This window comes from Gymnodraco acuticeps, unplaced genomic scaffold (assembly GCF_902827175.1).
Source record: "Gymnodraco acuticeps unplaced genomic scaffold, fGymAcu1.1, whole genome shotgun sequence".
Classification (NCBI taxonomy): Eukaryota; Metazoa; Chordata; class Actinopteri; order Perciformes; family Bathydraconidae; genus Gymnodraco; species Gymnodraco acuticeps.
Window position 1 is genome coordinate 170,655 of NW_022991937.1, and position 18,476 is coordinate 189,130.

The 18,476-nt window shown below is 42.7% G+C and overlaps 1 protein-coding gene across 2 annotated transcripts in view; it reads right to left on the reverse strand.

Annotated features, from left to right (window-relative positions):
• si:ch211-214p13.3 (poliovirus receptor homolog) overlaps positions 1–17,436 on the reverse strand; it is a 38,281-nt gene extending 20,845 nt beyond the window's left edge. The window contains exons 1-3 of one of the 2 annotated variants that reach the window (XM_034200357.1): positions 17,021–17,436; positions 14,427–14,765; positions 14,014–14,316 (exon numbers count right to left, since the gene is read on the reverse strand). In XM_034200357.1, coding sequence (XP_034056248.1) covers positions 14,014–14,316; positions 14,427–14,765; positions 17,021–17,090 — 712 coding nt within the window. In that variant the 5' untranslated portion in view covers positions 17,091–17,436. The remainder of the gene's footprint in view (positions 1–14,013; positions 14,317–14,426; positions 14,766–17,020) is intronic. The other variant, XM_034200356.1, reaches the window with a different exon arrangement.
• Positions 17,437–18,476: the final 1,040 nt, after the last annotated feature.

Here is an 18,476-nt window from a genome sequence, read left to right on the forward strand (position 1 = left end):
ACGGTTGTAGTTGAATAGTTTGTATATTAACATGAACCGAAGCTGTTGCTTGGCAACTCAATCACACAACGTCACGTCCGTTAATTCCACATCCACACGCATGGATTAACATCGATTTAATACATTAATGTAGCCTTTGTTTATGCTAAAAGAGGTGTCGACCAGCTGGGGCAACAAGAAAATCGCTGTAATCGAGTGTAACTATTAAAAAATAAATCATTACGTCGGGGTAGCATTTGCTTGGTATTTCCGGTTATTTCTCCACTGGTTAACATGGGTTAACAATACCGTGTAGCTGTCACGCTTTTCACGTTTTGAAAAGACGAAACCGTGACATCTTCACGTCTCCCAGCAATGGTAAAGCGTCACATGTTCACGTCTCACCGTGATACCGAGCAAGCAAGCCAAGTATCTAACAATAGACAGAGGAAGCTGCAGGCTTGCAGGAGTGTTTTGTGTAAATAGAGATGTGGGTGGGGGAATTCCACTGAGACAGTAAATCCTTGTACACGGAACTGTTCGAAAAATAACACTTTAAAGTTGTTTTGTTGTTTGCATCGACTCATCTTAGCTGTTTTAATACACATTATTATTTTCTCTTTTGATAACCTTCTGTTGGGAACATGATAACAAAGGCCCTACGTAGCTGTGTACGTAACCGGATGCATGATTACATGGATGAAGCTCATGAGACACTGTTGAACATACGATAACTATGTTCCAATGATTAAACATGACGGCACAGCCCCTAGGGAGATAGGCATATAACTGTCATGTTTATTGCTTATGTGGGCCTTAGCTAATCTGAACTAAGCGAATACTGCTTTGAACCGGTATACATGTATCTTGTGACTGAATAACACCCTGTCTTGTATATAAAGCATGTGAAGGACACTGTTCTGGGAACTTTGTCCCATGCAGCTCTGTGTGTGATGACTACTTCCATTCTTGCAAGGATAATAAATACATGTATCCTAGGGCTGCACGATATATCAAGTCGTGACGATAATCGCAACGATATGCGCATGCGCGATATTATATGGCAGGACGTGCGATTAAAAAAATAAATAAAAATGCAATCATTTTTTTTTTTTAGGACGTGCGATGTTAAGTAAGCAAATGAACTCAAACACGTCATGTTACAATCCTTCTGCTGCTTTCTACAAAAGGAAAACTTGTGTGGCTCATGTCAGGGGTACTTGAGTAAGTGACATGCAGGGTCTGCATGCACAGCAAACCACCAATCACAATCAAATCTCCAAAGCAAACGGACCTGGTGATTAAAAGTAAAAACTGTGGTGACACGTTATTGGACATAATTCACCTTGCTTATTGTGTTGCCACACGGACCCTTTAGTGGGGAACACCTGTAGCTTTAGCTGCCATTCCTGCTAGCTCATCAGGCAGAGCAGTGCATGTGTTAACCTCTCTGAAAGTAATGGATAATAAAGATTGGAACTCCATTCTTAATACACCGCCTCCGACTCTTTTTTCACGGCACTACACTGGTGACCCCGACTTTTCCGAGAAAGTTTCCGGAAAATTAACGAACATGGCTGAGCGCGATGTTTTCATAAAGCTGCCGGAATTCTGGGAGCACGCCGCGGAGGCATGGTTCGCACACGTGGAGGCACATTTCGCCTGCCGACAGGTCCGTGACGGGGACCTAAAATACTACCATGTGGTAGCAGCGCTGGGGAGCTCCACGTCGTCCAGGTTGGTGGGATTCATCGCAGCCCCCCCCACATCATGGCAAATATGAGGCGATTAAGGCCCTTCTCCTTAAGACATTTAGCTTATCTGCTAAGGAGAGGGCCCGCCAGATACTTGACATTCAAGGCCTAGGAGACAGCAAGCCATCCCAGCTAATGGAGAAAATGCTAAATCTGCTAGGGGGGGAAGATCCCCGGATTTTATTCACGGAGATTTTCCTGCGTCACTTGCCTCCCCGGGTACAGACGGCGCTGGCCAACACGCCTGTCACGGAGCCCCGTGCTTTGGCTGAGGAAGCGGATCGTTTTTTCCTGGCTACGCAACAGCCCGGGGCAGAGATGTTAGCCGCGACGCTCAGCGGCCCACCGGCAGTCAAGAAAGCGTGACGGAGGCCGGACACGGCTGTGGCTAGCCGGCGTGGAGACGCCGGAGAGTGCGTATACCACTTACGTTTTGGGACAAGGCAGTGCTTGAATTGGAATGAAAAAGGTGCCAGTACTCTAAAATCAGCAACTTTTTCAAGTCAATTTTATATATACAGCCCACAAACAAGAATTTGGCTACTATAATGCTGGTGGGTTTGTCTCTTTACTACTGTATATTTTAGAAAGGTTCACTGTACTTAACATTTTTTATGATAGGCAGCGGATATGGCTAAAGCTCAGTAAGGTCAATATTAACTGAAAATATAGCAATCAAAGTCTAGATCTTCTGCTGAAGACACATGAAGCAGAGACCTTTCAGGTGAGAGCCCCTCTGGTGGTGTTCAACATTAATGACAAGGAAACAAAGCTCTGGTCAGAAGCATTTTTTATAAAAAGCTTTAACAAAATTAAGTATTTCTGTACATTTTGAATGCAATCTAACTTTCCAACTCAGAAAACGAAAAACGAAAAAGTGCCAAAAGTCTTCTCACATGGCTGAGCTGCTTTGCAATATACTTCACCACTGAAGAATACAAATATGTATAAAGTAAACTATGATGCAATCTAACTTTCCAACTCAGAAAAATGATAAAGAGCATGAACAAAGAACATGTAAAAACAAATGCAAAATTTGCACAATCTAAAATGAGAAACTGTAACTGCAAGTAACAAAGTCTGAGCCATGGTAAAGAGTTACATTGAACACCAAGCTGATTAGATAACTCCCTGGTTGGTCTGAAGTCCTTCTATCTCCAGGATCTGTACAAATCGGCACATTATGCCAAAAGTCTTCTCACTGGGTGAGCTGCTTTGCAATATACTTCACATTGTTAGAAAAGGCTCCAGAAGGCCTTGGGGACATCAGTATCAGGGGCTGGAGCTGGACAGGCTCTTTCATCAGCACTTCTCCTTCCCTTTGCCAGCCAGGACCTCACATACTGTTCCGGATTGAACTGTCCTAGTGATGGTCAATTACATTTAATGAAAACCAGGCTGGACAGTCGGCTGACAGAGAGAGCATTCCTTTTTGCAGTAAGGATATCGTTCATGCAGCTGAATGCCCGCTCACACTCACTAGTGGAGACAGCGATGGTTCGGACTGCTTTCAGTAGAGGCTCCATGGCAGCAGGTGTACGGGATGCCCTGGTTTCCTTGTATTCGCGAAAGCCCTGAACAGTCTCTCTTCTGTCCACTTTCAGCACTTCGCACAAACGTAGCACCTCTACGTCCCCATACTGTACGTCTAACTCCTCTTCAGGCCAACTTCCAGGATGGATAACTTTCATGTCCTGGATTAGCTGATTGTCCCGGGCCTCCCGGCCATGTAATGGGATTTCTCTTGTGCTGACATGAGAGGAGGTTGTGGAAGTCATTCTGTGTCTCCGATTCTCTACCATACTGCGGAAAAACTGACCTGCATGAATCTGTACAAGCCTGCCATTCTCACGCAGGGCAACACCCTTGAAGGACTTCTCAGCTAGAGCTGTATGAACTGTAGTCATGTGTGGGCCAGGCATGGTGACCATGGATTCAAAAACTCGTATTTATCGAGTTAAGAGCCTATCTGCTGTAGGCAGTGTCATCTCTCTTTTTTGGAGTTGCCGAGAGAGGTCGCTGAGCTCTGTGAGCGCATCGTACATCAGTCCCAGATTGCTGACAAACGTTGCAGATGTGAGCACATCATCCAGGCCCTTGTACTTTGCTCTGTCTCTGGAATCCCTGCTCGTGTCGTTTGCAGCATTTGTGAAGTGATCATGAAGCACTCGGTAGTTTTCCCAGACTGCTCTGACGCTCCTTTCACTTGAAGCCACCCAGCGGATGGACAAAACACGCCCTATCACCAGGAGACGCTGTCCGACTGCTTGCGCACACTGCGCTAACTGCCTCTGATTTTTGGGGGAGGCATGGAACAAGGAATAGAGTTTGTCAAAAAAGATCTGGAAATGATTGAGCCCTGAGACCTCCTTGACCACATCCCCAACTGCCAGCTCTAGACGATGATTGGAGCAGTGCCACACAAACAGGCTTGGGAATTTACTACACAACTGGGTAGCAACGCCTGTTCTCTTCCCTAGCATGACTGAAGCCCCATCACATGCAAAAGAAACGAAACACTGACCTAAAAAGTCCTCGTTAAAATCTCTTCCAAGACACTCCATTAACGCCTTTGTGATGTCATCAGCCGTTGTTCCATCCAACTCGATCAGCTCCCAAAAAAACGTTTCGGGCTCAGCATCAGCTAATGCTGAGCGTAGACACACAACAAGCACCGTTTTACCACTAATAGTGGTAGATTCATCGACCAAAACAGAGTTTTCTTTGGTTTTCTGTAATGTCTTTTGCCATTTTTTTCTTCAGCTCATGAGCTATGTGGTCGATGATTTCGCCACAGGTTTTATTGGAGTGCAAAACCCTGCCCACGTTCAGCCCATTCAGTTTCTGTACATTCAAATCAATTGGCATGTCTGTGAATGGCCGGCTATGTTTGCCAATTTGATATGCCGTTCGAACAACTCTGATAGTGGTGTCTAATTCAGATTTATGCATAGACTGCACTTGATGTTGAATAGTTTCACATGAAGCAGATGTAAGGATGTCAGCAGCTTTGGCTTGTGATTCTTTATGTTCTTTGATTTTTTTTCTCAGGCTAGCTTGTTGTTTGCCCTTGTCAACACCGAAATGAGACACTGCACACTCACCCCATTCAGTTGACAGTTTCAGTCCTTGTCCAGTGTGTATTCCCAAAGATTTGACATCTCTGCATATCCGACATCCTAGCTTCTTATCTTTAAGAAGGAGCCATGCATTGGTCTTGCAAAAATATTGCACCTTGTCCGTTGTCCAGCAGTCAGGTGCATCGCTTTGCCCGGTGTTGGTGGTGGCAGTTGAGCCAGCAGCAGCTAACGTTAGAGGCTCTGGAGGAGGCGGCGGAGCTAGTGCTAATGCTAATGCACTAGAACTTGGAGCAGGAGGATCAACCAAAGAAAGCTCCCCATCAGACACAATTTCCAACACAGGCACAGCATTCTCTGTATTTGAAGTTTCTTCCGGGGACAACCGCTGTCTTTTTGCACTTTTATTAATCCACGCTAACATTTTAGAAATGCTAATTTGTGACGTGACTTGCTTTCTTTCTCTCTGGGGCGTGCCTGCTCTGTTCTATCACTCTACATAGCCACCCACTGGGTGGGAGTTGCACTGCATAAACACAACACACGTGCATCTAGGTATGTAAATTGTAAAGCATTAAAACATGGTTTTACTAACAGTTTTCCGTATGTTGTTACTTCGGCATTATTATTATTATTATTTTGAAACGTGTATTACTATTAAATCACGGTCAAATAGGTTAATTTTGACATAGTCGTTTCCACCACAGTATTTACATGGAGAAGATAAGCCCCGCCCCCTCTCCAGCACGTTCTGTTTGAATGACAGGAGTAAACAGCTGACAGCCGCTGTGAAACTCCAGCGGTTAGAGCGATGAGAATGTCCGTTCGGCACCTCATGACGCATCTACTGAGTACCGGGCGGCTGTATATATATATATGGATGTATAATAAGAACGGCGGGAGAGTGTTGAGTACTGGCACGGTGCATGAGTACCGGAGTACCGCCAGCATGCCGGTACTGAGCAAGAAGTGCCGGTACTCCATGGGTCAGAACCAGAAGTGCCGGTACTGCGTACCGGTGAGTACCGGCCCAATTCCAGCACTGGGACAAGGGCGAAGAGATGCATCGCTCCGTGCAGCTACAAACCCCCGGGAAACGGAGGGGCCGGCGCTCAGTAGTGGCTCTGAGCGTCGGCGGCACGTGCAGGCTCCTCTTCGTCAGCGACAATGTTTCGGGGAGCTTGTTTCTGTGTGACACGGGCGCTCAACGGAGCGTAGTTCCAGCGTCGAGTGAAGACGTCGCCCGTGGGGGGCACGGACCGCGATTGACGACGGCTAACGGCAGTCCCATTCGCACGTACGGCGTGAGGCCTATGTGTTTGTGCATCGGAGGACAGCGTTTCAGCTGGGATTTTGTGACAGCGGACATTTCTTTTCCCCTCCTCGGAGCGGATTTTTTGTGTGCTCATGGACTCTTAGTGGACGTTAAGAATAGGCGTTTGGTTGATGCCTTAACGTTTTCTTCCCTCGTGTGCACACTTGGCAGCGCAGCGCAGCTGTCAGGCTCGCTGTCAGGTGCAGACACGTTTCTCAGACTGTTGGCCGAGTTTCCAGACCTGTCGCTACCCACCTTCTCTGCGCTTACCACTAAGCATGGCGTGGAACACCACGTCACTACCGGAGGGCCTCCTGTCTACGCCAGGGCCCGGCGGTTGAACCCTTCTAAGCTGGCTGTAGCGAGGGCGGAGTTCGCAACCATGGAGCGCCTGGGCATTGTCCGCCGCTCAGACAGTCCTTGGGCTTCCCCCCTGCAAGTCGTTCCCAAATCGAACGGCGGGTTCCGCCCGTGCGGGGATTACCGCCGACTCAACGACGCCACTACGCCTGACCGCTATCCGGTGCCGCACATTCAGGACTTTTCGGCGCATCTGGCCGGTACGGGGGTGTTTTCCAAGGTGGACCTGGTGCGTGGATACCACCAGGTGCCCATGCACCCCCTGGACATTCCACAAACTCCAAAAAACGCTCTGTAACTGTGAGGTCAGGCATAATGTATCGCAGCACAATCACCATTTGCGATTTACAGGAGACATCGGTTGTCTCGTCGGCCTGAACGGCAACAAATGATGTGTTGTCCACTTGCTTGGCTATTTCCTCCCTGTACACATCATACATGCAGTCCAAGAGTTCATTCTGTATGGTGCTTGATGTCCCTTTGAAAACAAGCTGAGCTTCGTAGTGCCGTTGAAGCCTGGAATCGCCCTCACACATTGTCTCGAAAATTGACCTGAATATCCCTGGATTCAGAGAGTCCGCCGACTCGTTGTGGCCCCGCAGTACTGTCTCACATTTCCCACACAGTTTAATACAGGTGATGATCCGACCAAGCACGTACCTGTTTTCTTCCACCTTCCTATTATGAGAATCAATGCCGCGTCTGTAGGCGCTGTCAATCTGAGCTGCAACATTCACCCTTCCAAGTAATCCCAATTTTACGGCATTTTCCAAATGACTGTTGCTGCTCTCATGCTTCATTGTCCTCTCCGAAAGATGCTTTAAGTCCTTGTAACCTGTCCTCGACCAAGTACCTTGATCTTCACCAAAAAGCAGGCAAGGAAAGCAAAAGAGGGAATTCTTCTGGATGCTCGCCGTTAGCCATTTCTTTTTAGCAAACCACTCAGCGTTAAACCCACGTTTAACTTTGCCCGCAGTCTGGACCATTTGGAAATCCGGTGGATGGTGGGCACCGAGGCGCTTTACCTCCAGTTTCTCTCCGAGACTAAGTGTCTCAAATGTGTGCTCCAGTAAATGGTCAACTTCATTCATTTTCTTTCAGTTTTTTACTTCTTTTAATCGCTGGTGATGTTAGCTATATGCTGCTCTCTCGTCTCCTCTTCAAACTACACGTGACGTTTCGCAGCACTGTACACGTGAGTACTTACAGCCAATCAATTCTGAATTATGTGAGATGACGTATGGTGGGGATGGGAGCACTATGCCCCTACGGTCATTATTTTTTTGCCACACACATTAAATAGAAAAATACTCTGAGCATGCGCAGTGTAGTTTTTACAATCACCGTTCACTTAGACTGTGAGAGGGAGGGGCAGGATCGGGTTTTGTCCCACATGGCTCTAAACAGCTCAAAACGGCACTCTAGACACTAGTTAGAAGAACACAGACTAAAACAGAAATGTACAGACGAATCAGATTATTAAACATGACCTTAAAATATATTTTATATGTTTTTTTATTTATTTTTTAGTATTTTTTTGTAATCATTATTTGTAATACTTTCTTCTGACACTAGGTGGGGCTGTGCCCCACCTGCCCCTAATGACCCGCCGCCACTGGTAAATAGAGATGTGGGTGGGGGAATTCCACTGAGACAGTAAATCCTTGTACACGGAACTGTTCGACAAATAACACTTTAAAGTTGTTTTGTTGTTTGCATCGACTCATCTTCTCCATTAGCTGTTTTAATACACATTATTATTTTCTCTTTTGATAACCTTCTGTTGGGAACATGATAACAAAGGCCCTACGTAGCTGTGTACGTAACCGGATGCATGATTACATGGATGAAGCTCATGAGACACTGTTGAACATACGATAACTATGTTCCAATGATTAAACATGACGGCACAGCCCCTAGGGAGATAGGCATATAACTGTCATGTTTATTGCTTACGTGGGCCTTAGCTAATCTGAACTAAGCGAATACTGCTTTGAACCGGTATACATGTATCTTGTGACTGAATAACACCCTGTCTTGTATATAAAGCATGTGAAGGACACTGTTCTGGGAACTTTGTCCCATGCAGCTCTGTGTGTGATGACTACTTCCATTCTTGCAAGGATAATAAATACATGTATCCTAGGGCTGCACGATATATCAAGTCGTGACGATAATCGCAACGATATGGGCATGCACGATATTTATATGGCAGGACGTGCGATTAAAAAATAAATAAAAAATGCAATAATTTTTTTTTTTTAGGACGTGCGATGTTAAGTAAGCAAATGAACTCAAACACGTCATGTTACAATCCTTCTGCTGCTTTCTACAAAAGGAAACTTGTGTGGCTCATGTCAGGGGTACTTGAGTAAGTGACATGCAGGGTCTGCATGCACAGCAAACCACCAATCACAATCAAATCTCCAAAGCAAACGGACCTGGTGATTAAAAGTAAAAACTGTGGTGACACGTTATTGGACATAATTCACCTTGCTTATTGTGTTGCCACACGGACCCTTTAGTGGGGAACACCTGTAGCTTTAGCTGCCATTCCTGCTAGCTCATCAGGCAGAGCAGTGCATGTGTTAACCTCTCTGAAAGTAATGGATAATAAAGATTGGAACTCCATTCTTAATACACCGCCTCCGACTCTCTTTTCACGGCACTACAAAACACTGAATAAAGTAGTTTCATGTGTTTCTCCAGGGCAGTTCGGCGCTGCTAACGGAGCTAGCTCAGCTTGTTGCTCTGATAATTTAAGATCCAGACGTCCGTGACTAAAATCCTTCATCCGGTTAAATATTGTTAAAAAAATACTAATTGTATAGCATTAAAGTTCAAGAAAGGATGGTTTGCGGACAAAAAAAACCCGTCTTTTCTTCAATTCCTGTATTTTTTATATCGCAGGGGGGGGGGAAATCGCAATGTCAGTTTTTTTCAATATCGTGCAGCCCTAATTCTGATATTGAAGCTCAAGCCGGTGACGAGTGATATTTTTCTAAACACCTTCTTTAACCTATTTGTGTCCCTGTCTTTCCAATTGTCTGCGCCATCTTGCTCTTTTGTCAAAACAAAAAAAAGTTCTTGGCTTGAAAAGACAAGTGAGGTGATTTTATCATTTGACATGAACTAAAATATCCTTACATTTTTCAGGAAATTAATAGAACATATTATGATTCAAAGATAAATCCCCTAAAGGGCTCCAATGGATGTTACACTCTGGTTTTGTAACAACACTTTACCTCAGCTAAATGAAGCTGATGTGATGCACTTCAAAAGCATATTGACTTTGGAGCATATATGTATTTTTTATTTTATTGAATGGACCAATCCGCGGAGCACCTCACACACCAGGATCCCTTGGCTAACTAACAGGGAGTCCCCATTGACTTGCATAGAGCTCCCTGAACGCTGGTAATAGACGAGTTGGGATCGCAGAGACATTCTCTCCGCAGACCCATTCTCTCCGCAGACCCATTCTCTCCGCAGACCCATTCTCACAGCGTTATAAACCTTTTTCTTACTCAATATCAAGCCACACTTATTGTTTTTACTTCGGCTGTGAGTGTTTGTGTGTGCTCAGGATGAGTTTTGCTTGTTTTCGCTGTATCGCCGACCCGGAAGCCTGTCCCGCTCCTCACAGCAGCTCGCAGCAGCTCACAGCAGCGGCGAGCAGCAATGAGCCTCGCAACGTTCCGACCAATCAGAGCACACTGGGCTCACAGGGAAGGGGGGGGCAGGAGCTCCAACAAGCCGTTTAGGACTTGTGAGTGAATACACATACTATACAGAGATGCTGTATGAGAAACCAATGTGATTTTGGAAAATTGCACAATTTAAATCTATTCTAGTAGACCTCAACAATGGAAATATGACCAGTAGAAACTGCAGCGGTATAAAGTTGATCATTCAGAAGAGAAAGGGAAGGTTAAGATATAATGTGTTTAGGAAGCTTAGTTGTTTTGCTTGTGCCACAAACCTGAAACCCATAGAACAGCTGTACAAGAGAGCTATCAAGGTGTTTGACAGAAAGCCACATTCATACCACCACTGTACCATCCTTGAAAAACACAATTTCTTGAGTTTTTTTAATAAATGTTTACATGGACTGGCCCCCCCTCCCTTAGGGGAATTCATCCACAAAAAACACACTTGACGCTGCACTAGGTCAGAAACCAGAGGAGACTGTGAAGTCCACCGCAGACGGACCACTTTTGGACAAAATGTACTCTCCATTAAAGGCAGCTCATTGTGGATTAGCCTCCCAACTGAGATACGGGATTGTCCCACTCTCAATAGTTTTAAAGGTCAACTTAAAGAATGGTTGAACAACAAACAGACGTGTAATCACCGCTAAATGCACTACAGGGGTATTTCCTCTTGCACTCTATGTGGCACTTTGATCTTATCTTGCACTTTATGTCGGAGCTGCTACATTGTACTGCCATGTGGTAAGTGCTTGTATGCTGCTTATGCTCTTCCTGCATATCATGTATTTATTTTTGCTATGTATATAAATGTCATGTTCTTATATGTTGTATGTGACGGGACTATGGATGGAAATTAGCTCAAAGCTAAAATCCGGCTCATTTACATTTGTAAGCATTATTTTGTTTTAAAGTGTTCATCAATGTGCACTGTCCCGATTCAAATAAACGATTAAATGAAATGAAAAGTCGATCAGAAAACAGCAGCATGTTTTCATGTCAGGAAAGAGCGCTACAGATGCAAGTTTGCTTTGAGAATGTTTATGGAGAATTGTAGAGGGTCAGAAGGAGTTGCATTGTGTCTTTATTGGAGAAAGCATTGATATCCGAATGAAAAAGTGGGATATTTTAAGAGGAAGTTGGGAAAAGGTGAAGGATATGTTGTATGGTTTGATGGAAGAGGCACTTACCAAGAGACAGGAAGCAGAGGGGGAGGTGACAGAGTTGAAGATGAATAACGAGGATTGGCATGATTAGGAATGATCAGAGGGACAGCTCAGATTAGACATTTTGGAGACAAAGCCAAAGAGGCAAGATTGAGATGGTTTGGAAACATGCATTGAAAACATTCTTGGGTCATTGGGAGAAGGATGCTGGAGATGGAGCTGACAGGCAAGAGGAAATGGGAAGGCCAAAGATAAGGTTTATATCTGTGGTAAGGAAAGACATGCAAGTGGCTGGCAGAGCAGATGAAGATGGAGACCCCTTAAAGAAGCAGCCAAAAAAAGAAGAAGTATGGTATGTTCAGTTGTCTTTCAGTCTGTACATTATGTGAAATCTAACCGCTCAAAATACTGCAGTTGACTAATTTGATTAGTTGAACACAATATGTGCCATTATAGAGTATGTGTCACTTTAGTTCTTCCATTGTAGAAATAATTGCCAGTAGAACAGCAAACTACAAGGCCTGATAGAAAGCTTTGCAAATGAAGAGACATGCCATAATTTACTTGAAAATGTATTGTAGAGAGCAAGCAGTTGTGCAAGCATTATTACATGTTAAGAAACCAAGTTTAAAACCCGCAGTTATTACATTTTCAAAGTAAAGTAGCTTTGCTCAAGACTGGAAAAATACAGCTTTGTGGGATTTTCAGAAACCAGGAGACAAGGGCAGAGTTCATACTGCAGGGATGTCACAATGAAAGAGTAATACATAATTTAGACATGTGGATGGTTCAAAGCAGTTCACATTGTGTCTTCTTTTTTAAATAGAAAATTGTATCTAAACATCATCATCAGGAAGGCAATTTGGAAAAAGCACTGAAGAAAAAACACCTGCACCAACTCTGACCTAATGATTTGAACATTTTTATAATTTAAGTCTTACTTTAGCAAAGTCCTTCAACTACACAAACTTTCCACAAAGCGCTTGTTTGAGCTTAATTAATGTTACCTGTCCATGAGGCCTGACTAATGGAAAGAAGACAAGACAAATAGACAGTGAAATATCCAATTTAAGCTTGTTGAGTATATCATGTAAATAAAATAAAAAACAATTATAATGAGAAGCGGACATGATGGTCATTTATTAAGGCTTCAGCTGCAAAATAAGTGTAGAATTCACTGATGCAGCCTGTGGATGATGTAGTCTCCATTTCCCTCACACCTCAGGGGCCAAGTATTGCACGAGTTCTGTGGCTACCACTTCATGTCTTGACATGTCTTAATGAAGCCAGAGGGAACATTAAAACGAAACACACCCATGCCAGAAAAGCCATTATTTGAAAAGCTTTTAAATGTTTAATGGCCAAGTATAGAAGCAGTATTAAATGACTCTCTTGTGGAATCATTAGGGTGCACAAACAAATGATATTACTTTTGAGAAGGTAGAGTCTTGTTAAAGAGGCCCTATTGTGTTTTTTGGGGTTATCCATATACTGAAGTTATATATATATATATATTTGCATTTTTGTGCATGTGAATGGTCTGTAAAGGCTCAAATATTTAAGTTATCTCCAGAGTTTCTTTTTTGACCTAAGCACATACAGTAGTCATCACATCACTATATGCTTCTATTGGCTAGCGCTCCAAGACATTAAGGCTAAGGGGTGGGACATCTCTTGACCAATTACATCAGAGCCAGCCAGCTAACCAATCAGAGTAGACCGGGCTCTGGTGACAGACAGAGGGTGAAAAGAGGTATTGCAGCACAGTATGGGAAAAAACTAAACAAAAAAACATGTCACATTAGAAGTAGGGCTGAACGATTAATCGATTTGAAATCGCAATTTGAAATGATGCGATTATCAAATCGCGAAGCCTGCGATTTTTTTTTACATTTTTTTTTTTTGTTCTTCTTGTGTGTCAGTCATCCACACCAATCAGAAGTGCTGTGGTCCACATGTTCCAGCCATTGTTAACCAATCAGAAGTGGCCCATGATAGAAGGTGATAGACAGATTGATCCAATCACCTGCCAAGTAGTTTTGAAAGTGCCTGCCCTTTCCAAATGGCTTCCAATGGAGCTTTCCTAGATGGTTTGGTGAAACAAACCATCTGAGTCAGGTTAGTAATGCTCCATCACATGTTTTACATCTATTACAGGGTGAATCTTAAACTGAAGCTTGACTTTAAAGCAACCCAACGGAAGTTTCATGTAAGTTTAGTTATTTCACTCATAGTGCGGGCTGCAGGGGTGCTAGAGACGGGAGCACGTTGATACGACCTTCCTAGCCGGAGATATGGCCGCATTTTACAATACACTTCCGTTTGGTCGCTTAAAAACAAATATCGCAAATCGAATCGCAATCGCAATATCTGTCAGAAAAATCGCAATTAGATTATTTCCCCAAATCGTGCAGCCCTAATTAGAAGCACACAATACAAACGTGAACCTGAAAATGAGCGTAATACTCTATGTCCTTTAAAAATCTAATCTCCAGCATTGCTGGAGATTGGGCCTTCAACCAAGTCAGAGGCCCAATCTGCAAAAGCCACTGACAACATCCTGGTTTTCATATTATTAATTAATGAATCCTTAGATTGAAAATGGTAATATGATAAAGAATTAGAAATGTAAGACAGTATTTGTATACCCACAGTAGAGCTGTATGGTGATGGGTAGGGTTTCTTCATTCATCATGGCTGCACTGGTGACAACACACTTGACCAATTGACCGTCTAATTCTCTGGTAGGTACTCCAAGCACCGAGCTGATTGTGGTTGTAGTACTGTTAGCGTTCAGGGTGGAGGTGGTTGATTCTCTCACTTTTCCTGCCAGAGCACCAGTGAGCCAGCTTATTTCTGCAGGAGGCTTTGAACCAACAGCCGTGCAGGTAACAAGAGAAACCTCTTCATTACCCAAAATAGGATGATCATCCTTCAGGATTATCACCGGAGGCACTAGGAGGGTAAGAATACACAAATAAGTCAGCATAAAACCATAGAGGTATAAACATTAGTCACATTTGTATTCTCTCAGTAATGTTTGTATGCAGTGTATTATAGCCTACCAAGCAAATTTAGAGGTATCTCAGTCTTGTGAATTCCGCTGGGAAACAGCGTGAAGATGCAGGTGTAGGTGCCTTCGTCCATCAATGTGACTCCAAATAACTGCAGGGATCCATTCTTGGCTTTTAAGTCCCCAATAAATGTAAAACGGTCATCATGTCCATTGAAATAATTTGGTCCTGTCTTCAAAATTGTAAGGAAGTTATAGTTCTGAGGTTTTTCTCTGGTCTTCTTCTGCCAGGAAATTTGGCTGAGTGTTTCCGTAGCGCCGATAAGTTGGCAGGGAAAGTTGGCAGTCCCTCCTTGCACAACGGTGACGTTTCCTCCAATCACCTGAAGCGCTGCAAGATGCATAAAATCTCATTAGGCAAAAAATAAAACAGAAGGTACAAACCATAGGGCTCTCCTATGAAGCAAGGTGAGCAGGATTGTGTGGTACATTGGTTCAAGGTTCAAGTTCAAGGCTTTTATTGGTCATACGAACATAGCTACAGTGTAGTTATGAGGATGAAAATCTTAGGTCACAGGCTCCTCCAACAGTGCAACACAATAAAACAGAACAAAATAGTGCAAGTAAATACAAAAAGACAAATTGTAAAAAAAAAAGTGAAATAGTGCAATAAGAGTCTATATACAAATTATTGGAATATGATATATTAGATAAATAGTTTCTAAGTAGATTAATGTTATGGATGTTGTTTCAAAGTTCAGGTGTTTAATAGTCTTATGGCCTGTGGGATGTAACTGTCCCTGAGTCTGGTGGTTTTAGTCCGGATGCTGCGGTACCGCCTGCCAGATGGCAGCAGACAGAACAGTTTGTGGCTGGGGTGATGGGGTCTTTGATCAGGGCTTTCTTCCTGAGCCGCTGGGAGTAAAGATCCTCCATGGATGGCAGCTCCGTGATGAGCCGGAAGCCAGAGTTTTCCATGGTATGAGGGGGCTCTTTTTAACCTGGCTATATTTCTATAGCAATGTATGCTGCTGACCTAGTACTCATTTAAATGTCATAATAATAGTATAATTGAAATGGGCTAAAAAGAGGCATTTAAACTAGTTACTTTAAAAAAGAAATCATATTTCAGTCAATATGAACAATACAGATTCCCAGCTGAAAGAATAAGTTAAATATGAAAACGTGTCAGCTGTAACGTAACATTATTGAACAAAGATGTAGATGCATTGTTTTGCGTTTATTGTGCCTCTTTCTCTTTTCTCCTAGTTTTTGCTTTTTTAAAAGTTCATATGATGGGACAACATGCAGAGCCATTATATATAAAAAGGTGGGAGAAGTGATAGAGCCTTTGTTTGAACATGTATCTTTTAAGAAAATGTAAAGTACTAAAGTAAATACTCACTACACCTCATCACGGTATGTGGTTGAATTTGCTTAAATAAATACTTCTCTGGGAGGAGTAGCCTACTCAGAACTTGTACTTGAGTAAAAGTAGAAAGTACCAGAGTGTAGGAATACTCAGTGACAAGTAAAAGTCCTGCATTAAAAAAGTCACTCAAGTAAAAGGTACAAAAGCATACGCATCAAAATAAACTTAAAGTACAATAAGTAAAAGTAATTCTAAATTGTACTCAAGTACAGATTGAGTAAATGTACCAGTTACTTCCCAGCTCCCACCTCTGCTCCTCGTGTTTTCTCATCTCTATTGTTACAAGGCATGTGCTCCACAAGGTGTTTACTGATTAATTAAAGTGTGGTCCAATACAGCAGGTTAAAAGCAGCTCCTCTTTGTTCTCTCCTTCGATATGTAAGATGCGCTCTGCTATCGTGTTTGAACTGTTTTTGTGTAAGCAGCTCTGTATTTTATTCTACCGTACCTATAGCGTAACGTGTAGACATGGCCGTATCTACCATTGAGGTCACACCAAAATAATGTAGGCTTAATAAGCTCATCTATTTATCTATAACAATAGGCATACTTTTAAAACATACTTCTATTGCAGTTATGATGTCATAATAACATACAATTGTATAAAACACCATTTCCTTACATCTTTGTTCTCTTTTGAGAATCAAACAAAACAGATTTAAATTTAAAAAAAGAATGCAAACAAACGAGTGAAATGAACTAAATAGCTGAATTGCTTTTAATTCACTGGCAGGAGCAACAAGTGAGGAGGAGCAACAAGTGAACAACGAGGGAGAGATTGAACAAAGAGAAAGAGTAGAGGACAGAGAGAGTAATGAACAGGAAGAAGACAGAGAGACTAAAGACAATGGAAGAGAGGCTGCAGGTTATGGAAAGGAGAGAGACATGGAAAATGAATGTTGACAATGTGTTGTGATCATTTTAGCCTCTTCTGCATGTCCAGATCATTAATAGTAACAATCAACTGATTCTTATGTATTACACTTTAAAAATAATTGATGCTGACATTGTCAGCCCACTGACATGGGTTGAAATCAATATATTATCCAATTTGTGACCCCCCCCCCAGGACTTAAAAAGCACCTAACTAGATCATGAAAATACCAAAAATCTCGGGGGGTATCCCCTGAACCCCCCTAGCATGTTTGGACCTCGGTAAGTCATTTTCTTTGAAGAAACATCGAGATTATTAGCTATTAGCTTGCAAAGCTTACCTTCGACTGGGCTCTGAATCAACGTAAACACCGATAAGAATACTGACACTGCTGGAGAAACACCGTGCATTATGACGCCTCCATAGATTCCCGTTAAAGTTAACACAATATTTGTCCGTCGATCATGTGAGTAACATCCTGGATGTAATCATAGCACGGTCATCCTACGCCATCTGAGCAGAGCTACTGTCAGCTCTTAAAGGGAGAATGGAAAAACTGACTGCGGTCAAGCCAGCCTCCACTTGGGAAAACGCAGTCGAGCCAGGGCTCTTCTCACTTCGGTTAAATGGAATCCTTGCTTCCCTCACTTGCGTCGTTTCCCTGTGACTAGTCCCTCCCACCAGGGAAGCATTGAGGGACCGGAGGGATGCAAGGAAACCACGAGAAGCAGGGAAATGAGTTTTAAGAGCAATGGGACGTCCTTTCCTCCGGAGTCACGTGAAGCGACGTCCGTTTGTGATGACGCTGCACAGCTGATCGTCGGACACATAGATATATATATAAACACTAGATGACTCACTCGCGCTGCTGGCCAATGGAGACCGACGTTGCCTTGGCCGCCATCTTGATACAGGGAGTTCTCTCATTCATAACATTATGGTTTACTATTTAAATAACCATAGCTTGCTCAATTTTCAACCAATTTTCAAACGGTTTGGTTTTTTATAAACATCAAAGATGTAGTTATGATATTCCATACTTATAATCATGGACTTTCATATGAAAATAACATTAATCAGATAAAGCAATAGCTATACACACACACACACACACACACAAGGTATTTATATTAAAATATTTGCCGGTGTATATATTTCCATTTATTTTATTATATTGTTAATATTTAAAATAAATTATAAAATTAAAATACATTTATATTTTATATATAAAAATCGGTCTCATGTTACCACTCTGTAAGCCAAGAGTTGTTAATTTAGCAATGCCTTAGCTTTAAGAACAGGGACACAACTAATGACAATAGCATATGTTGGTATATTATTTAGATATTCACACCTTTATCAGAAGAACCAAACCAACATAAAATGTGCTCACAGACAGGCCAGTTCTGTCTAATTTATCACAATTATTTTTGACATGAGATCTTCATATTACTATACTAGTTTTGTATTTAGTTTCTAGATTTGTAAACAAATCCAGAACCTTTGAAATATGTTATTGAAAAAAGACCAAGAATAATATAAACTGTACCATGTGTCCTTTTGTGTCCTTCTGTAGTCCATTTGTGGTTTGTCTTGTCTCACCCCGGCTGATATATCACAAAATCCACTGTTTAAATTGTTCCCTATATTGCCCCTATGCCCCTGTAAGGTGTCCTTGGGTCCTTGGGAAAGACGGCCTCCCAAAATAAATGTATTATTATTATTAAGAAGAACAACTTGGTGTGGTTTGGAGGGGATGTAGGAAGCAGGAGCAGGTGGGGAGAGATGGGGCTTCA